Source organism: Callionymus lyra, chromosome 1, assembly GCF_982586985.1.
Source record: "Callionymus lyra chromosome 1, fCalLyr1.hap1.1, whole genome shotgun sequence".
NCBI lineage: Eukaryota > Metazoa > Chordata > Actinopteri > Syngnathiformes > Callionymidae > Callionymus > Callionymus lyra.
Genome location: NC_141818.1, coordinates 31,956,406 through 31,977,171, shown reverse-complemented (window position 1 = coordinate 31,977,171; position 20,766 = coordinate 31,956,406). Strand labels below are relative to the sequence as shown.

Genomic DNA, 20,766 nt, shown 5'->3' with positions numbered 1-20,766 from the left:
ATACCACACTACTGATGGCACACTGCTGATGCCACACTACTGATGCCACACTACTGATGCCACACTGCTGATGCCACACTACTGATGCCACACTGCTGATGCCATGACTTGCTACAGAGGACCCGCTACCCTCTCTTTCACTCACACACACAGATCAATGTTGTTCAACTCTGCTTACAACGTGTGTGTGAGCTGTGCCACACTACTGATGCCACTGACTTGCAACGTACCACCCACTGCCCTTTTTCACACACACACACATAAACAGAAAAGTTGCACAACTCCTCTTAATTAATTTGAAAACACTGAAATCAATTACCATTTTCTGTCAGAATACTTGAGCCAAGGTACTTAGAACATGCTGTACCACACTACTGATGCCACACAAGCAATGTTGTACGACTGTTCCTCTTAAATCCTTTGCAAACACATAAATCAATTACCAGCTTCTGTCTAAATACTCGCGTCAAGGTACTTTAAACATTCTGCGCTACTCTACTGAAGCCACCCTATGATGCCACAGTACGGAGGTTACACTGATGATGCCGCACCAGCCATGTTGTACGACTGTTCCTCATTCATTCAGTCATTTTCAAACACTAATATCAATATCCAGCTTCTGTCAAAATACTTGCGCCTAGGTACTTACAACATGCTGTGCTACTCTACTGATGCCACAGTACCAACGCTACACTACTAATGCCGCACAAGTCATGTTGTACGACTGCTCTTAAGTCATTTCCAAACACTAATATCAATATCCTACTTCTGTCAAAATATTGACATTCTTTTCTAATGTTGACATGGAAATCTCATTTGTGTCACATTACCTCCTAGAATGTGTTTATTCAGCGACTACGATTCTAATGCCATACTAGCAATGTCAGAAACATGTGCCACCGTTCTATGTTTGACAGGAAGTCTGGGAGGAAACAAGTGGTCATAGATGTACAACAGCAAAGGTTCATAACGAGTCTAAAATCCATCGATGGTATCAACATTACTCTGCTTCGGCCCCTCGGCCTCCTTCCTTTCTCTTTCCCTTAACCCGTAGTTACTTATTACCTTCTACGACCCAGCAACCAAACCAGCTCTGATAATAAACCTGTGCCCCACACCCACCCACCCACCCACACACACACACACACCCTTTCCCCGATAGAGACCCCGACACAACACTGATTATGTCACCCAGAGGAGACTCTGGACTGTTTTACGGGGACACGTTATTGCTTTACGGCGTCAATTATTTTAGAAACCCCCAAAAACATTGATCCATCCTGACATCTTCAACATCTCGCTTTCACTGTAGGATCAAGAGATGTTCACGAGCCAGAGATCGGTTCCATCAGCTGTCCTTCCATCTCTCACTGGAGGTCGCGGGGTCAGCCACTCCAGCAAAGAGGTCCAGACTCACCACGTCAGATAAAACAACCCAAACAACTCAATGAGAAAAACAACTACACAAAAAGAAACTTAAAATGAAAGTTAGTTGGGAATATACAGAGCCCCGTTCGGATGTACTGTCATACAATTGTAAAACAAAACAAAAAGAAAACAACCATAGACACTTTAAATTCATATATTTATAGCAATCACACACAAATGAACATACACACGAATAAACAAAACCAAAAACAGTAAATAAAAACATATACAATCGTAAACCTGACTGAGAAACTAAATCTCTGCCGTGTTTATTTCGACAGCTGTTGGTTCATAATGTTTCGGCTTCATGCTTCTTTTTCTTTTTTTTCACCCACAAAAAGTTTGGAGACCGGAAGTGGTCGTGTGTTAGGAGAAGAGTGAGCGCTCGGCCAGCGAATGCGCGTGCACGCCGTTATTGAGGGAGAGCAGGTGCTGAGAGAATTACCATACAGCTGAGGGAGGGGGGCGAGGCGGGGGAGGAGGGGGGAGGAAACTTCAGCGCGCACACAATGGACAGAGCGACACGCGAACGCGCTCACTTTTCTTCAGCACGCGCGTGTTTTTTTTGTGTATTTACGGGTAGAAGATGCTAAAGCTAAAAGCTAAAGTCTCTGCAAAGTTATGTTTCTTTTATGTCTTAAACAGGAGGAAAGAAAAAGGAAACAATGAGTCAAAAGTTTGACCGACAACTTTTTTTTTCTTCTTAAAGAAGTTTGTGCGTCTGTTTTTTTTAATGGAAAAATGACGCAGAGTTGAGGTGTGGATTGAGAAGAACTGTAAGAAGTCATTAAAAAAAGATGAAGAACACGAGGGGCTGAAGAACAAGAGAGAGGAACAGCTGGAGATGTTGGATCATCGCATCTGTTGAACCTCAATAATCCACCATCAAGTCTCAGCTCCGGCGCTAAACTAACCAAAAAAACAAACCAAAAAATAAAGAGAGTAATGTTGTGATTTATCGGGACGCCATTTTGTTGGGGAAAAAAGTCTCATTTCAGCAGAGCTCCATTGTGGGGGGGCAGCTCGAGGGGGGAGAGGGGGGGCCCCCCATTTGCATGCTATTACCATTGCAAGTGTCCGGCCGTATATAAGCGGCTGCGGGCGGCCCGGGCTGGAGACACACGCACAGACAGAGGAGGAAGATGTTGGACCAGTGAGCAGCGCTGGTGACACAAACAGCAACAACATCAACAACACAAACGGAAACTTTTTTTGTTGTTGTGACGCATTGGATTAACGCACCGGACAGTTCTGGATTTATCATGAATGAAAGCCACTGACGGAACCTGACCACTTATTTATTCTTTATTTATGATGTATTTATTTAATATGGGCCGCTCCTTCGTGTTGACTGTGGCCGTCATGTCCGCGCTGCTGTGCCAGGTAAGTGCCGGGTCAGTCCCGGGTCAGTCCCGGGTCAGTCATCTGACGGGGTGATAACACGCTGGTTCTCCTCCGCAGGGCTTCTGCTCCGGGGTGTTCGAGCTCAAGCTGCAGGAGTTCCTCAACAAGAAGGGGGTTCAGGGCAACAAGAACTGCTGTAAAGGAGGTCTGACGTCGTCGTTCCAGCAGCAGTGCGAGTGCAAGACCTTCTTCAGGATCTGCTTGAAGCACTACCAGCCCAACGCGTCCCCGGAGCCGCCCTGCAACTACGGCGGCGCGGTGACGCCGGTGCTGGGGTCCAACTCCTTCCAGGTCCCCGAAGTCATCCCGGAGAGTTCGTTCACCAACCCGGTGCGGATCAACTTTGGCTTCACTTGGCCGGTAAGAACTTTTTGTTGGGGTTTCAGTCCCGCGCCCTTTTTTTCCCCAGTGAATCTGTGCGTCTATGCGCGCCAGATGAGCGCGAGAGAAAAGTTTCAGTTGTCTTAAGAAAATCTTGATCAGAATTTCAAAACATATACGAAAATGAAGTCTCGCTTCTTCTTCTTGTTTGTACCGAGTTAAATCAGATTGTTTATTCTTTTTAAATACTTTCTTTTGAGTCGAAAAATATATGTTTCTATTACTTGTCAAGTAAAATAGGACAGATATTTTCATTTATATATAAGTAAGTAAGTAAGTAAGTCATTTTTATTTGTATAGCGCTTTTCCAGACCAGGGTCACAAAGCGCTTAAACAATCAAAACAATATTCGATAAAGTATATACTTTAAAGATCAAGATAAAACTGATAACACAACAGGAGTTCCAGAAAATCAAGGAAAAGCCTGAACAAATAAAAACGTCTTAAGATATAAGTATTTGTATCTTTATTTTTTGGGGGACCTTTGTGTGTGTGTGTGGGTGTGTAAGCGTGGCCTCAGGCACGTATTGATGTTATCATCTGCTCTCGCTGGCCACCTGTCTCATGAAGCCATTTGTGCTCTCAGGGGACCTTCTCCCTCATCATCGAAGCTCTCCACACAGACTCCAAAGACGACCTCTCCACAGGTAGGAACCCCAACGCTCGGTTCTGTCCCACTCGGACCCAGATTAATAACTTTGACTCGCCACCTCGCAGAGAACCCGGAGCGCGTCATCAGCACCATGACCACGCAGCGCCACCTGACGGTGGGGGACGACTGGTCCCAGGACCTGCACACCAGCGGCAGGACCGAGCTCAAGTACTCGTACCGGTTCGTGTGCGACGAGCACTACTACGGCGACGGATGCTCGGTGTTCTGCCGCCCCAGGGACGACGCCTTCGGACACTTCACCTGCGGCGAGCGCGGCGAGATCGTGTGCGACTCTGGCTGGAAGGGAAAATACTGCACCGAGCGTGAGTGTTTTTTTTTTTCTCCTCGTTTTTTTAATGAGAAGCAGCGAGTGCCGTTAGAAGCGTCGACTCCCTCCTCCTCCTCCTCCCTACACACGACCACTTGATTTATTCTAAGGAAAGTTTTTAGGAATAATCTCACGCGTGCCATAAATTTACATGCTGCGGTGTGATTGGCCGCCGCGTCGCCGGGCCGCGCTGTGATTGGTGGAGGCGGGGGAGGTATTGTTTGAAGTGGGCAGCTGCCGGCAGAGTGGAGACAATGGAGCAGCTGTCGAGCACTGGCAACACACTCGCCAGCTGTCCACTCTTATCTGCACCAATCCGAGACACTGTGATGTGTGTGTGTGTGTGCTGAGAGAATAAAAGAGTTTTGACCCGCTGCGAGGAAGAAAAAAGGAGGGAGGAATGAGGGGGTCTGTGTGGGAGTGTGTCCTATCTGAGACATTCTCCTCCTTTGTCTTCTAACTTGTGTGTGTGTGTGTGTCCTCAGCAATCTGCCTGCCCGGCTGTGACGAGGAACATGGCTTCTGCGAGAAACCCGGGGAGTGCAAGTGAGTGAGCACCCATTGAGAAGGGTCTGGCCCAGGTGTGGTCCACGACGACTGACCGGTGTGTTTTTTTCTGACCACAGGTGCCGGGTCGGGTTCAAGGGCCGGTACTGCGACGAGTGCATCCGTTACCCCGGCTGCCTGCACGGAACCTGCCAGCAGCCCTGGCAGTGCAACTGTCAGGAGGGCTGGGGGGGGCTCTTCTGTAACCAAGGTGAGGACGGGCGGCCAAAGTTTAGAAAATAAGAAGTTACCGATCAAGTTGTTACTGTGTTACACACTTTCATCATTGAGACTTACAACCAATGCAGAGTCTGAGTGAATCACAGTTAAGATTTGAACTTTTAAACTCAATGATTGACGTACATGTCAAGTTGATCTAAAAGTCCCAACAGATGGCTTCAGTTGATGAGACGGTAGAAAGTGTGGCTTAAACAAGTTCTTCTGGTTTAAAGTCTAAAAGTTCATAAAACATTCAAGAAGCAGCAGGAAGATCCATTTAGAGAACCAAGGTGAACAATGAAAGTAATAATGGAACTATTATTTCCAGTTTCACTTCTACAAGCTTAGGTCTGAAGTAGTTACTGACAGAGGTTGAAGCTGTTACCACGGCAACCTTCTGATGCCCCATTCATAATGTTTGCACTTGAATTTCCCTGTTTCCATGACGACAAGGCAAACTAAGTTTGTGAACTTTGCTTTACTAAATATGTTGGAAATTAAGGTCAATTTATTTCTTTAATTAGATCAATTCAGTTTTTTGGGGCTTAAAAACATCACATTTCTTCAAATATTTTCATCTGTTTTTGAGTTATTTTGTCAATAATCAGAGATGAACGGCGACAATCACCTGACATTAGACTTGCACGTGTTTAGAGTCGGCTGCAGTTTGGGCTGATAAGGCGCCAGAGTTCTGGAATAAAAATGTTCCACATGCTTTCCCACGCTTACCCGCATGTTTCTACACAGATCTCAACTACTGTACCCATCACAAGCCTTGCATGAATGGAGCCACTTGTAGCAACACAGGGCAGGGCAGCTACACCTGTTCCTGCAAGCCCGGCTTCACTGGCGCCAGCTGTGAAATGCAGGTCAACGAATGTGCCGGGAACCCGTGTCGGAACGGAGGAAGCTGCACGGTGAGCGCCGCCGCGGAATTGGAGATAGATTCTGGTCGACAGCTGCTCAGACATTCCTGAATTATTTTTTTTTCAATTTTTCTCCCGCAGGACAGGGAAAACACCTACTCGTGTACATGTCCTCACGGTTTCTATGGCAACAACTGCGAGCTCAGTGCTATGACCTGTGCAGACGGGCCGTGCTCCAACGGCGGCCGCTGTGCTGACAATCCCGATGGCGGCTACATGTGCCAGTGCCCGACCGGGTACGCCGGCTTCAATTGCGAGAAGAAGATTGACCACTGCACCTCCGCCCCGTGCTCCAATGGTGAGAAATCTGACTGCTCTTACATCATCTACCTGTGGTCCCTTAAATTGGCCAATGCAGAACTATCTGTACACCTGGACTTACCCTTATCCCTGCCCGCAGGCGCCCGCTGTGTGGACCTGGTGAACTCGTACCTGTGTCAGTGTCCCGATGGTTTCACCGGCCTGAACTGCGACCACACGGGGGACGAGTGCTCCACGTATCCGTGTCAGAATGGTGGGACCTGCCAGGATGGAGTCAGCGGCTACAGTTGCACCTGCCCCCCTGGCTACACGGGCCGGAACTGCAGCTCGCCCATCAGCCGCTGCGAGCACAACCCCTGCCACAACGGTGCCACCTGTCATGAGAGGAACAACCGGTACGTCTGCGCCTGTGTCCCAGGCTACGGTGGGCGGAACTGCCAGTTCCTTCTCCCGGAACATGCAGCCATTCGAGGATCTGAAGTCCCCTGGATGGCGGTGGGGTCCGGCGTGGCCCTGGTGCTGCTGCTGCTGGCCGGCTGTGCAGTCCTGGTGGGCTACTACCGCTCTAAAGTCGCGCGCGGCGGTCAAACCGAGCCCCCGTTGGAGGGAGAGACCATTAACAATCTGACCAACAACTGCCACCGCAGCGACCGCGACTTGGCGGTCAACATGCTGCCCACGCCGGGAGTCAAAAACATCAACAAGAAGATGGACTTCCACAGCGGCGACCCCGACGAGGGGTCCTCGCCGGGCAGGAGCGGCTACAAGACCCGACAGCCTTCCGCAGACTACAACCTCGTACACGAGGTCAACTGCGAGCAGGCGGCCAAAGAGGCCATGCTGGACGCCGCCTGCGAGGTCAGGTGTCAGTCGGTGGAGTCGCTGGAGTTCGAGGAGAAACGGAGCAAAAGGTTAAAATGGTAGGTTCGTACGTTCGTTTGGGCAAAATTCGACGGCGCTAATGACTCATGTGTTCTTCCTCCAGCAGCGACGCTCCAGAGAAGAAAGACTTGTCTGCATGTGCGGACACAAAGTACAAATCTGTGTTTGTGATGTCGGAGGAGAAGGACGAATGTATAATAGCAACTGAGGTGAGTTGGTCTGCTTTGATGTTAAGATAACAGCTCCTAGAACGCCTCAACCAGAATCTTACTAAATAAAGAGGATAAAATGGCTTCGACCATTACTAAAAAGATTCCAGTCGATGGACTTTTTGAAGTAAACATAGAGCATACCTTAACATAACGTAATGAAGGGGTCACATGATTGTCACATGATGATGATGTCACCAACAAAGCTCTCTCTGTGTCTCCTGCAGGTGTAACGGGTCAACCGGCTCTGATGCTCGATTGCTGTATGGGAGAGTTTTTAACTCCTGGATGCTGCTCTAACTGGGGGGGAGGGGGGTGGGGGGCCCCGCATTGAGACTGCTGCTGATAGAGACGTTTAACTGATATTCAGAGTGAGCTGGTTCTCGACTGGAAACTTAAGCGCAGGCGGCGGCGGCCTGTGGGATAAGAACTGGCGGGGTTTTGAAGACGAAGTAGCTTTGTGTTCTCCAGAGTTTAGACGGACTACTCCGCGGGGGCGCCGGTGTGTCGCCACGTCCTTTTTGTTTTTGCAACATTTGCACCCAGGCCTCCTCTCTTACCCACACGCCGTTGCTGAGCGCAGGAACTGCATCAAACGGTGGATGTTCGGCCATACTGGCCTGATTGACTGTACGTAAGCTGGATCACTGTGCCGACCAGAGCGCGTTCACGTGCCCCCAAAACCATTTATGACATAGTATTGTTCTTCTCCTGCCTTTTCATTTGAAGTTTTGGTACAGATTGTCCGTTTTTGTAAAATAAATTAAAAAAGAAAAAAAAGTTTTAAATTTATGATTTAATTTAAGTTAATTTAAGTTTTGTGTTGTATATTTGTGTGTTATTTAAGTTGCTTTGTATTGACGATGTTTGCAAAGGCACTTCAGGTCTTCCTTTTTGTTTTTATTATGAAGAAAATGTTATTTAAGAAGGATTGTACAAATTGTTTCTGTCGCCTTTACTGTCTTTGAATGAAGGAATTAGCCACGACTATTTTTCCAAATAAATATTGAAGAAATCTAACCCTTGCTGTTCTGCTCCGTCTGCACTCGCACACACTCACTCACACACACTTTAGGCTCTGTGGGCAAAGTCAATCAGTAACATCTGTCGTTGGCCCCTGGAGACCCTATGGGGGGCTTTTCAAAGCTACAATTTAAAGGGGTCTCCTTGGCGACGGGAGCGGGAGTCCATTCATTGAAAACAATGTCGCTAGAATCTCTTCTGCTCCCTCCAGCTACAAGTCGGGTGACTTGCTTCCCCAAAATAATAAATAAAAAGATGCGATAAAACCTAATATTATTGCGTAATTGTGGAAATGTTGAAGGGATTTTGACGAGGCTAGTGTGTTTTTATGTTAAAAGCATGAGCGACGTGTATAAAGTCTACTCATCTTACAACTGAAAACTGAACTTGACGTAACTCTGAAGTTCCTAGCAGCCTTCTTTACAATAACCAGCAAGTGGCGCTATCCTCGGTTAACGCTCCGAGGTTAAACTTAAATTCAATTTACATACTAGTTACATACAAGTTAGTACAACTACATTTAAGTCTGAACTTCAAAATCTTTTTTTTTTTTTTTTACCGGATATTGTCTTTGAAATAAAGTAGCTGAAGCGAATCAGATTTTACCAGAAGTTCCCAGTCAGTTCAACTTTCACTCATAAGTTAAAAACTCTAAAAGTATCCAAGTTCACACCTGAAAAGCTTCTCACATTACTCCAGTCGGATTCAATTTCAATATGGCTGCTCTGCCTTAACTTTGATCCAAGATATAGCATGCTAGCAAGACCGTGATAAAATACAGTAAGCTACAAATAAGAGTTAAATATTTAGGAATGTAAAGAAGAATGTTTAAGATGAAATGTTAAATCAGAGACGGGTTTTTTTTTAGTGATAAAGTTGTAACGTCGCAAAAATATTTTGCACTGTGCTAGCTTGAGTGTTGGTTGTTGCTAATATGATGTCACACGGTGCGTTGGTATTTCCAGTAGGTGAAGCGTTTCACACGAGTCACTGTAAGCTAAATTACCTTGTTAAATAGTCTTTTTTTAATTGCCAAACAAAGAGTCCGATTGTGTCCGCGGCCAGGGGCGACTGTAAATCATTCGTGGGGCGGCCCCTGTAGGGGGGTAAGCAACACTGCGCCATTATAGCAACAGACAATGATGGAATTGACAAAGGGCCACACAAAAGGTCCACCGTTCCCCGGCATGCTGGGAGAGAGGGAGCAACGGGAACAGATGTTGCTGAGGAACAGATGCCCGCTGGACCGGCTTCAGTACTTCAAAAGAACCCGAGTGTAACAGCAGATAATCAATAAGAGGACAGTCCCAGATTGTGGAATCAATTCGTTGTCAGGATTCGTTAAGAGACACAAAGAAAGTTTGTGACGACCGACAACAACTATTGAAAGAACAGCCGAGCGCTTCCCTCGCGGCGCACACGTCCGCACTTCTGCACATGTGACAACAAAGACACCACGTGACTCACCATCCACCGAAACCTGATCTGGAAAGAAAATCTTTTCAAAGTCTCACTCGTGAAAACAGAACTGGAACGTTCAACCCGAGAACTGAAACTAAATCACCAAAACAGATTGTAACATTATGAACACTGGCCTGCACCTGTTGCTATTGATCCCAGCCATGCTTGAATCACTGTTGCAGACATGATTCAATACAAGTGCAATAGAGTCATTGTATGATGCATCATTCATTGGGATACGATTGTGATGTGTGAGATGACAGTTCTGCAGTTTGTTCTCCCGTGTTCCGTGGGTTTACTCCGGTTTCCTCCCACAGTCCAAAATCATACAGAGGTTGATTGGGAAATTGTCCGTAAGTGCGTGTATGAGAATGGTGTCCTGTTCATGGCGTCCCCCGCCTCTCGCCCTTAGAAGCTTGGATAGGCTCCTGGCTCCGTGACCACCATAGGCAGGGGTCTCAAAATGGTGCAGGTTTTTGTTCCCTTGAGTTAATCAAGCAGCGCCTGACTGAAAATCAACCGACTACCGTCTTCAGACACCTGACTGGTTCAACTGTATCTGTTGGATCTTAAACCTGCACCGTCTCTGCCTTTCGAGGAGGGGTTTGAGACCCCTGACCATAAGCGGCAGGAAATGACACGGTGTACTACGAGTCATTGACTGATAATACTTAAAGCAGGAGAGACTTGGACACACAAAATTGTATATTTACCTCCTGACGGGGGTTGTAAAACATTTGCTGCGTATTGGTAATAATTTCTTAATCTTTATGAGATAACTTTAGTTATTTAACACTAATCGAAGGAAAACAGCGAATCACAAGAGCAACAGTGACAAGGAAAATCTGCCTCTGAGGCAGAAACCTTGAACAGAACCAGACTCTTTGTGAATGTTCTTCTTCTGCAATTAGCTGGGACGAAGGGAGAGCAGGGGATGAGAACGGGAGGAGAAAAGAGAGAATGTTATGAGAACAGAGGGAGCAGAGAAGCAGTCTAGACGGTTAGAGGAGAGATCTTGAATCCGGTGATGCATCCCTTAAGTTCATCGAGACTGTACCTGGACCTCAACAACCTTTCATGAAAAAACATGTGACAAGGGGAGGAAGGAAGACTTAAGGCTGTTGAGTCTGAGAAGACTTTTATTTGGAGAAAGAAAATCTTTAAAATCACTTTTTAAAGTCGCAATTAGTTCCTGGAGTACAACATCTAAGAAAACAAAGTTAAATCATGCCTTTAGTCTTTTTACACTTAAAAGATGTGGCTTTACTATGACAAGTGATTTCTATGAAAACGTTTCTTCTTCTAGCATCTTTCAGCTCGTAGAAAAAAGAAACTTCCTCCCGACTTATCCCGAACATAAAGGCATCACACAGTACGTTACGAAGCGCTGACAGGGCTTGAAGCACAAATATTACAGTACTGTACAAGGGTCCACCTCGGACAAGATGCACCCCAAACCATCTCTGAGGAGCGATCACACCTCGGAAACAGCTCAAAGCTGCACTTGACCCGGAGCAGTGCGCGTTGTCGCGGCGACCGATAACAAATGAGGTAAATAGCTCCAAAAAACAACAACAAAAAAACACCAATGTTTTGGCGTGAAAAAAAATATAGCTTATTACCAAGTTTGAGGAGTCGCCGTTTAGCTTAAATCTCTTTTTTAAAATCTGTCTTATACACAACGTTGAGGTGGCACTGTTCGAGAGGTCAGAGGTCAAAGGTCGCTGTGCGCCGCCGGGTCAAGCAGCAGCTTTTCCACATTTAAATGGGCTCTTTTTTAAGCAAAGTCTAACTTTTGACGGATTCACTCGCTTATCGTCAAACAAAAACTCATTTTAGAGTGATTTTTCGAGTAACATCTCGTAAACACTGGGGGGTCCAGGTAGGGGTTGTGGCGGGGATGTACTTGAAGTTTAACCACACACTCGCAGTAGCATTTAGGATGCGACAGTTTGAAACGACTGTCGATGGTCATTGTTCCAACGTCAGCTATTGAATTACCTCTTGGTTGAAACACGATGGCGCTCTTGCTTTGGTCTGGGGTATCAAGCCAACACCCACTACTGCGAACAGACCATGCAGACGAGAGGTACGCTGCGAGACCAGAGTGTTTGCGTGTGTGAGACACTGTATAAAGCCTTGACATGCATGTTTGAAGTCCCTTTGGAGTGAAAAGTAAGGATTCAGTGATTCAGGCCCTAGATTCCGCCTCTTCTATGAAGGCTGTGAAACTACGGAATAATAGGAAACTGAAATCTGAGGCGTGTTCCGTGCTAGCAGTTGTGTCTGCTGAGTGTAGCTAAATCAAAATCCACTCGGAGTCTATATAGTAGGTCCATCTGGCAATAAAGGAGCTAGAAATCTGAAGTCTAGTATATAATATAGCAAAAGATACCAACCTTTTGTGCTCCGTGGACCAGTTTTATGTGGGCTACTATTTCCCGTTAAGATATGTCGCTAGTTTGCAGGCTCATTTTTTTTGCAGTAGACGTGACCAAGACAACCATCTTGACATGTCAATAGGCATGAGTTTTTGCCATTGCACGTGTAATCTGGTTGATTTTCAGCATAGAACACCTTATTTCTGTATGTTTGGATCCACTGTTCTAGTTCTTTTTACTGATGGTCTCTCAATTTTAGTGTGTACATGTGTACAACTGAATCTCACTCCACAGGGGCTTTGAACAGACACACCATCTTGGACGGTCTCACACATGCCTCCACTGTAGTGCACGTGGAGTCAAACAAAAGTACATCCCCGCCTCTTACAAAAACTTGGTAAACTACAAAAAAAAGTCTTTTTTTTTTTTTTTTATCTCTTCAACTTACAAACAAAAGAGCAGGGACAACACAAATGTTCTTTTCAAGAACGATTTCTTTTAAGAATAAAGGAAACAACAATCTCAGGCCAAATAGTTTTGGAGAGGACAACATCCACCAAACATGAAGTGCAAACTCAATTGTGCATAGAGATCAAATTGTAATAAATATTAAAGTGACAACTTCCGTGGTCACACTTTGACTTTGTCAAAACTTTAAGGGGTGATTGTACATTTTCTTGATTGGTTCAATTTTAATAGAAAACTTTTTTTTAAATAGTGCTGCCAGAAAAGCTTTTTTTTATTTTTTATAAGCAACAAACACTTTTCAGATTAGGTTTTGACCTAGTGCCTGAAAAAGACTAACACTAACACTCGATAAAAATCCTGATAAAAAGTTACTGATTTGTCAAACTTGCTGTGAAGAAATGGCTCTTTCACGTTCTTGTTTTGTTTGTTTCTGACTCACATGAATAACAATGGCTAAGCGATATACAGGAATTTTTTTTGTCTGGAAATAACAAACGGATTTATTTAGTTTTCACTGTTTCTTCATCTGATGTTTCTTAAAGAAGCATAATGTCTGTCTTTGGACCACCGAGGTAATTGTAGGCGTGTGTGTGTATACATGTGTGTGTGCTGAAATGTTACCCAAACATTTCTCAAATAGTGTCCTTCCGAGCCGCCGAAGCTCGTCCTGGTACGAGGTATATGATCCTGGGCCCGACCGGTGGCACCTGTGGAAACTCTTTCAAGGCTGTCTGATGGATGAAGGTGAATTTCATTCGTGCATCTTCCTCCTTCTCCCTGCTGTAGTCGCACTCGACTCAACTACTTTACTACTTTCACCCCCCTGCGCTGCCAGTCGGCCTGTCTGCTGCTGGTTGGTTTTCGTGGGTTCACTCACTGTCAGTTCATCTACTTTATTCAAGTGACTCAAAAGTCCTTTCACACAATAATGGCAGGAGTTTTAAAGCGTCCTGGCTTCTAGTTCTAAAGTCAACTAAACTCAAAAGTTTCACTTTTATTTTTGGTCCAGTCCATATATTTGGTACTTAAAGGGGAAGTTAAGTCCATTTTGTTCGCGATATATTTTTAAAAAGATAATTCTGGAGTCTAAGCATCCATCAGGTGAAAACAAAAGTGTCGTATTAGGAAGAGAAACAACGAGCAGCAGCCACTGTTAGCAGTTAGCAATCATGCTCTATTTGAGGTGGATTCAGTTGTGTGTTGTTAAGGACACTAGCTTAGCAGGCTAATGTTAACACTATAGCACTGTAAGCTATTATTGTGAACAAGATTAGCATTAGTTAGCTAACGTCAATAAAGCTATTCTTGTATGCTACACATTGTCACATTTCACGAGCAGCGGTAATCTACAAAAAGGTGTAACAGATTATGAAATAACGAAGCGATCTTCGGATGTAGAGTTAGCGGCGAGACTACGGCATGCGGCTACTTCCAACTTCCTGTTCCCATTTCTGTCATATGTAAAACGTGTCAGGGTTTATGGAGAGGTCTGACTTCAAAACCTTTTGTGCAATTTTGTTAATTTAGGAGGCACCTGCGTCAGCCACTAGGGGCAGGATGTAAACACACCATTGTCATTATTAGATCATCACTTCAAGTATCAAGTAGAGAAGGTATAGAGAAGTAAATGAATTGAAAGTGAGCTGAACCCCAAAACTGTCGGCCCCTGGCAATTTTTTTTGCTTTTTCTATTCTCCCGGCCTCCCCCCCTCCCCCCCCAACCCTCTTCCTCCACCTAAACACCTACCCCAGAACTCCTCAGCCTCTTTGGTTCCTCTCTGGTATCTTTACCACAGGGTTCCTACACATGACCCAGCTTGAAAAATACTTTTCTGGTGATTGTTGGTGGTGGAGCTTCCAGATTAAAAAAAATATTTTTGGTCTACTACCACTAGCATGACGGGGTTCTAACTAGGGATCGATATTTTCCCTGAATTTAACTGCTTTTATTTGCATGTTACACTTATTTACTTTAGTGCAAATTCCTGGAGACACTTCTACAGTAGGAACCCTGATTGAAATATTATCTAAGAACAATTAGAAACTTCCCCCCTGAATAATTTTCAAGGCTGTTGGGACCCAAAAAGAGTTAGCTTGACCCCTGCGCCCCCCCCCCCCCATCCGGTCTTCTCTCTCTTTAGGTGGAGGAACCCCCCCCGTGGGTGGGCATGTTGGCCATGACGCCCACCATCCCGGCCGTGCCAGCCATACCTGAGGGTCCCCCCATAGCCGGAGGACTGTGCTTGGTAGGTGAGGTCATGTCGGCGCCACGCCCCTGTCCTTGACCCTGGGGGGCGTGGTGAGCGTGCTGCAGGGCGTGGCGCTCCAGCAAGGTGCGGTGGGTGAAGGCCCGGTGACACACGTTGCACTGGAAGGTGCGCTCGGCCCGATGCGTGCGCATGTGTACGTTGAGGGAGCTCTTCTGGGTGAAGCGCTTGCCGCACATGGAACACTGAAAGGCCCTGACGCCGGTGTGCACCACCATGTGTTTGAGGAGGTAGTCACGGAGGGAGAAGGAGCGCCAGCAGATGGAGCACTGATGAGGTTTCTGACCTATAGACGGAGGGATCGGTTCATATTTGTATGTCACTCAAACACAATTCTAAATTGAAGTCTCAATTTCTCAAGGAAGCGATGGTCTCACCAGAGTGGATGAACATGTGCTTGCTGTAGTTCTTCCTAGAGCGTAGAGATTTGCCACAGTGCGTGCAGTCGAACGAGGTCTCGGAGCCTTGCGAGGAAGGGGAAGGGCCAGCGTTGCAGTTGGACGCGGGGGGAGGAGGGGCGGGGGTCATGGACGCGGGAGGCGGGGCCTGTTGAGGGGGCTCCGTCCCCGCCATGCCATCCATCCCCGCCATGGGTCCGCCCACGTAGTAGGGCGCGGGCTGAGATTGACTCACCGGGTAGTTGAAGAGAAGCTGGAGAGGAAACGATCCGAGTCATGGGAGGTCCGTCGACGTGACGTGAAAACTCACCTGATTGTTGATGGCCTGGGATGTTGGGGGCGGAGTCAGTGGCTTGTTAACTCTTCCTCTGGGGTTAAAAGTCATGGCCTGGGCAGGCTCACCCTGCGACCAGAAGCTGTCAGAAAACACAGCCTGCTCATTGTAGAAGTCCTGGAAGGAGCAAAACAAACAATAAATAAATTGTAATATACAATTATATTTGCAAATGTTTTCAATTGTACAAAAATAATGAGATTTATTTCTGTTCGTCCTGAATTGATAATATGAAAAAACACAGTTTACAAATAATATATATTTACAAACAATTAACTCTGCAGACTATTTTTTGACATCAGTAGCAGCTGGTAGTTTGACAATAATCTGGTCGAACATCATCCTTTTGATCAGAATTGATCCATTTCTCAGCCTTAGATACACTTTTAAACTACAGGTGAATTATCGGAGCATTAAGAAACTTCCTCTTATTCCTCAATGGCGTGAAATCTCGCTCAGCCGCATCAGTACAGGCTGGCATTCTCGAGGAGCTGTGAGTGGAGGAGTTGCAGCACTTGAGAGCTGAATCTCTGACTGTGTGGCAGATGTTGATGGTGCAGTCAGCAAGCTGCTGCATCCTCTGTTTCTCTCCGCGCCAACCTCTAGAATTACTCACTCTGTGGACCTCGTCGGTGCTCGAACGCTGGCTCAGAAACTTCATTTGCATGATCGACACTTTCATTTGGAGCCATTGTCGATTCACCCACCTGACCGTAGCCTGCCATGGGCTCCTGGTTCCCCTGCTGCTGTCCGTCTCTCTGTCCGTCCTCCAGGGTGTAGACCTGTCCCTCTTGGTCCTGGACCCCCTCATCCTTCACCACGACTCCCTCTCCTCCCAGCACCTACATACACAGTATGAGAACTCGGCATAAAGAATAAACGGACTTCTCTACAGGAAAAACATAGCTGCCAGTCTGCATGAATAACTTAAAAACTCACAGTCAATATGTAGAAGTCCATAGAACAAGAACTAAGAAACTACAGACAGTGTTTAAGCAGGAGCTGCTCCATCGTGCAAAGTATGGAAACATCTCAGCAGTATACGCCAATGCAGAGAGAGATGAGGGAAAAGCAGAAATGGAAAGGAAAAGCAAACCGTTGCAGCTCTGCATGCCTGAAAGCTGTAACCATGGCAACCATTCCCCTTATCCCCCCACCTGGAGTCTTAGCGGCTGCCTCTGCTTACGGCTGTGGCCCGCCCCCCTGTCTCGATCTCCGTCTCTTCCTCGCTCTCTGACGTCCAGTTCCTCGTCCTCGCTGTAGCGGTCCATCACCAGGTCATCCGAGAGGTCGGCCGTGTTACCACGGAGGCTTTCCCTGCTGATGCTGTCGACGCTGCCCACGCCCGAGCTGCAGCTGGCCGAGAGGTTCCCTGTGCTACTTGTGCTGGCTCCATTGGCGGTCTGTGCTAACAGGTCTCGCAGCTTGTACCTGACGTCCTGAGTGCAGCTGGAAGTCTGCTTCATGAGCAGCGGGTCTCCTCCGCACATGGACCCGGGACCCATGTCGCCCAGCGCCATCAAGCTGACCGTGTTGGCCTGCTCCATCGGCCCGTTCTCGTCCACGTTTATGTTGGCGCTGCCCATCCCCGCTCCCATGCTCCCACCTCCACATTCAGCCATGAAGTTAGAGAAGTTTGGATAGGCCCCTCCGGGTCCTCCAGAGCAGCTGCCGCCTCCGGTGCTCTCCCTTCCTTTCCCCCTTTCTTCTTGTTTAGGCAGGACTGCGCCAAGCATTCCACTTCCTGCGGCGGCCGCCGCTGCAGCGGCAGCAGCGGCAGCCGCCGCCGCACTAGCTGCTCCCGCCGCTGCCTTCCTCTGCGAGATGATCTGAGTGCACTCATCAATGACCGTCTTGATCTGAAGGATGCTCGCTGCGGTAAGGATGCAGAGCGCCTGAGACTGCAGGACCACCAGAGATCCGCTGTACATAAAATCCACCAGCTGCTTGACCGTTTCTGCGGGGACCAGGGGCGGAACGGAGATCTCAGAATGACCCAGCAGCAGCTTGTCTTGGAAGAAGGGGCTGCCGGCCGCCAGCACGCAGGCGTGCGCTCTCAGTGAGGCGTCATGTATGCGAACGGTCACGTCACAGAAGAGACCTTGGCGGCGCTGCGTTCTCAGGGCTTCGAGGACGGACTGGCTAGAGTTGTGCAGGTGGATGTAGTGCACCGTCTCAGTGCCGGGTGCCATGGGGGGAGGCGGGGACTCGCTGGGTATGGGATGGGAGTGGGGAAGGGGGGGGAGGTGTCTGGGATTTTGCGTCAGCTTGAGGGAGCAGGAGGACAGGAAGGGAAACGGGTACAGTGCATGGGCCACGGTGGGGCCGTGCACAATCAAACAGTCATGAGTCCGGTGGAAGCCGCTGAACTTCTGCTACGTCACCTTCAACCTGCAAACACACGGCACAGGTGACAGACATCAGACACGGCAAACACTTTCTGACAATTAGGCAACGACTACACTCGGAGCATAGAGCATTTTATGAAATGTCCATTACATTAGACAACATTGATACAGATTTCATTATAGTCACAGAACTTGTGTTGAACACTAATTAAGAATTAAGGAGCAGCCCAATAATACAAGTATTACTAGTACTGTGGGAAAATGACACAACAATAAAGAAAACCACTCTCAGTGGGGATCTTTTGTGAAGACAAAGCATATGTGACAAACATATGTGTCAAACATACAGCTCTACTCTACAAACACATGACAACTTTGAATTTTAACGAAAATTTAAACTATAGAAAGCTTCAACAAGTATTTATTGGTGCTTGAGTGTTGATTTCAGACATAATATTCTAAATGGAATACTGTGATTTTAAATATTCTGAGTTATCATGAAAAAAAGCAATAAAAGGATGAGGAACACCTAAACATCTGAAACGAATGAGTTGTAATAATAATTGTTCCGACTTAATGCAATGAATGGTGCCAGTGCTGGTTTAACTCGTCTGCTTTAAGAGCTTCCCTCAATCCTGAGCGCATCGGTCTCTGTTGTATTCCATCAGACAGACAGCTAAATGAAATCCTTGAGATGGGTTTCTTCATTTGATGAAATCACATCATCGTATATAAACACACACTTCCATTACCAAGATCGGGCCTATTTAATTATTTTTTTCTTCACTGTGCCACTAATAAGCCATAAATATGAGCTTTTTACCGGAGATTATACTTTTATGAACATCACAAATCGTTATTTTACGTCAGATTGTTTTGCCTTATTTCGACCAAATATAAATGTTTGAACTCACAAAGTAAATAACGTGATGAACTTGTTGAGCACACTTAAGGTAAAGACAATAAATCAATCATGTCTCAAGGCTGCCAAGTGTCACGATTCAAGAGTGACAGTCACTCGCACTACAAGCCACAATTTCTCACGCTTATACTCACCAATCTGATATTCTTATGTATTTGGTTCTTCTGTGACAGAAGTTAGATGCAATAATAACCAATCAGAAGCCACATGGCGGGTCTTGGAATCTATCTTTCATTACAGCACAACAACAGAGATATATCAAGTCATCGTAACACAACAGCGCCGACATTACAACGCTGTCAAAGCCTTCTATAGTTCGGGTTTCTCGCTTCACTTAGTCACTTCCCCAAACACCATTCAGAAGTAGGAAACAGACTTCCGGTATTAAAATTAAGAGCATTAATGAATACTTGGTACTGTTTAAAATGCATGTTTGTGAGTCATTTATTTTAGTTCTTTTTCATTATTAGATGTCATATACAGTATATATTGATTGTTTCAAACAATGTCATTGTCAAAGATGACTTTATGATGCTATAATATGTAGTAATTTTACGCAAGTTACAATCAATTCTCTTTGAGAAGATGTAGTCTTCTACCCCACTAAATGTCTTCACGTTTAAATGTAGACATTCATAATTTAACCATCTATATCAACCATCTCAGTCACGTGACAGGTCAAAGACGAGCTGTCATGGAGGTGAGGACTTATTAGTTGTATATTTCGACATTAAAAACACCTTTTTTTTTAAAAATAAAACTTGGTAGCCCTGCGGACTTTTGCTAAAACTCCTCCTGGAGCATTGGTGACACGACCAGGTGACACACGTGACACAGGTGAGTCGGATGTTTCGCGGACTCGAGTCTCGCGTGGGTTCCCAGCGCCACCTGCGTGACTGCAGTTCGCGGGTTCACTCTAGTAAACAGAACATTTCACAGACACGACTGTGTCGGTAACTGGCAACACTCCAAAAAAAACAACTCCGACCGAACGCGAACCACCGTAGCTAGCTCCTGACACGAGCCAAGCCACCGCGCTAGCTAGCGCTAGCTTCGTGTTAGCCTCCTAGCTTCGTGGTCGAATTTTATTTTTTATTTTTCCCACACTAAACACACGTCACGATACAATAAAACACACGATAACCTAACAAACGGTGCACGGGCGAGGCGGAGAGCGAGCTAGTGGGGTGTTTCACAAATGCTAGCACAACTTGCTAGCTGCTGCCAACAAGTGAAGTTAGCACGACAGCTAGCACGGCTAACACCCGTCAATAAAGCGATTAACAACAAACACCCGTCGGGTCGTTACTCGTGTGGCGGGCGGACGAGCCAGCGGGTCGAGGACACGAACCTGCAGGAAGCAGTGACAGCCGTGGTGTGTGTCGGGGGGTGTAGATGCAGCAGGAAGACTTCACGCAGCCAGACTGGAGAGAGCTACACAACAACACACGCACGCAGACACACGCACGCACAGCGAGCTTCGGATCAGGATGTGTTGTTGTTTCCCTGATCGGCACCAGCTACACCGTCCGGGTTATTGCGCGAACATCCAGTTCCCTGCAAGAAAAAATAATACGTGCACACGCTCACGCCCTCCGGGGAGTAACACATTCCTTCACATGAAACACACACAGAAGACTACACACCTGTGCAGAACCACCCACACTCTTCAGCTGCACAACATGTCTGAAGCACAAAGACTCTAGATGTTGCACTGTTGTCATCCGTCAATGCTTTATGGAAATCTATTGTTTTAAGACATAGACACTGACATGCCTTGTTTTTTAACCGATGATGACGTGGTTTGATGCAGAAATAAAAGAATCCAGGGATGCCAAGTTTCACAAAAGAGTTATGAATGTTGTGATGCTTCCATAATGTTGATGTATATGTTTAAAATAAGATAGTTGATAGTTGTCTGTACCTTC

At 46.4% G+C, this 20,766-nt stretch overlaps 2 protein-coding genes across 2 annotated transcripts; one reads left to right on the top strand and one right to left on the bottom strand.

The window, feature by feature from the left end:
- The first annotated feature begins 2,611 nt into the window (after nucleotides 1–2,611).
- dla (deltaA) lies at nucleotides 2,612–8,259 on the top strand. The gene is made up of 11 exons (XM_087802325.1): nucleotides 2,612–2,811; nucleotides 2,890–3,192; nucleotides 3,800–3,860; nucleotides 3,931–4,188; nucleotides 4,679–4,739; nucleotides 4,820–4,950; nucleotides 5,706–5,875; nucleotides 5,966–6,182; nucleotides 6,285–7,065; nucleotides 7,131–7,236; nucleotides 7,464–8,259. The coding sequence occupies exons 1-11, from the start codon at nucleotides 2,740–2,742 to the stop codon at nucleotides 7,467–7,469; spliced, it is 2,166 nt and encodes a 721-aa protein (XP_087658451.1). The 5' UTR covers nucleotides 2,612–2,739; the 3' UTR covers nucleotides 7,470–8,259.
- A 2,582-nt stretch (nucleotides 8,260–10,841) lies between these two features.
- zbtb45 (zinc finger and BTB domain containing 45) lies at nucleotides 10,842–20,393 on the bottom strand. The gene is made up of 6 exons (XM_087802312.1): nucleotides 20,190–20,393; nucleotides 16,726–17,959; nucleotides 16,276–16,410; nucleotides 15,545–15,685; nucleotides 15,214–15,487; nucleotides 10,842–15,122 (listed from the first exon to the last, which is right to left on the bottom strand). The coding sequence occupies exons 2-6, from the start codon at nucleotides 17,758–17,760 to the stop codon at nucleotides 14,707–14,709; spliced, it is 2,001 nt and encodes a 666-aa protein (XP_087658438.1). The 5' UTR covers nucleotides 17,761–17,959; nucleotides 20,190–20,393; the 3' UTR covers nucleotides 10,842–14,706.
- Between the last annotated feature and the right edge of the window lie 373 nt (nucleotides 20,394–20,766).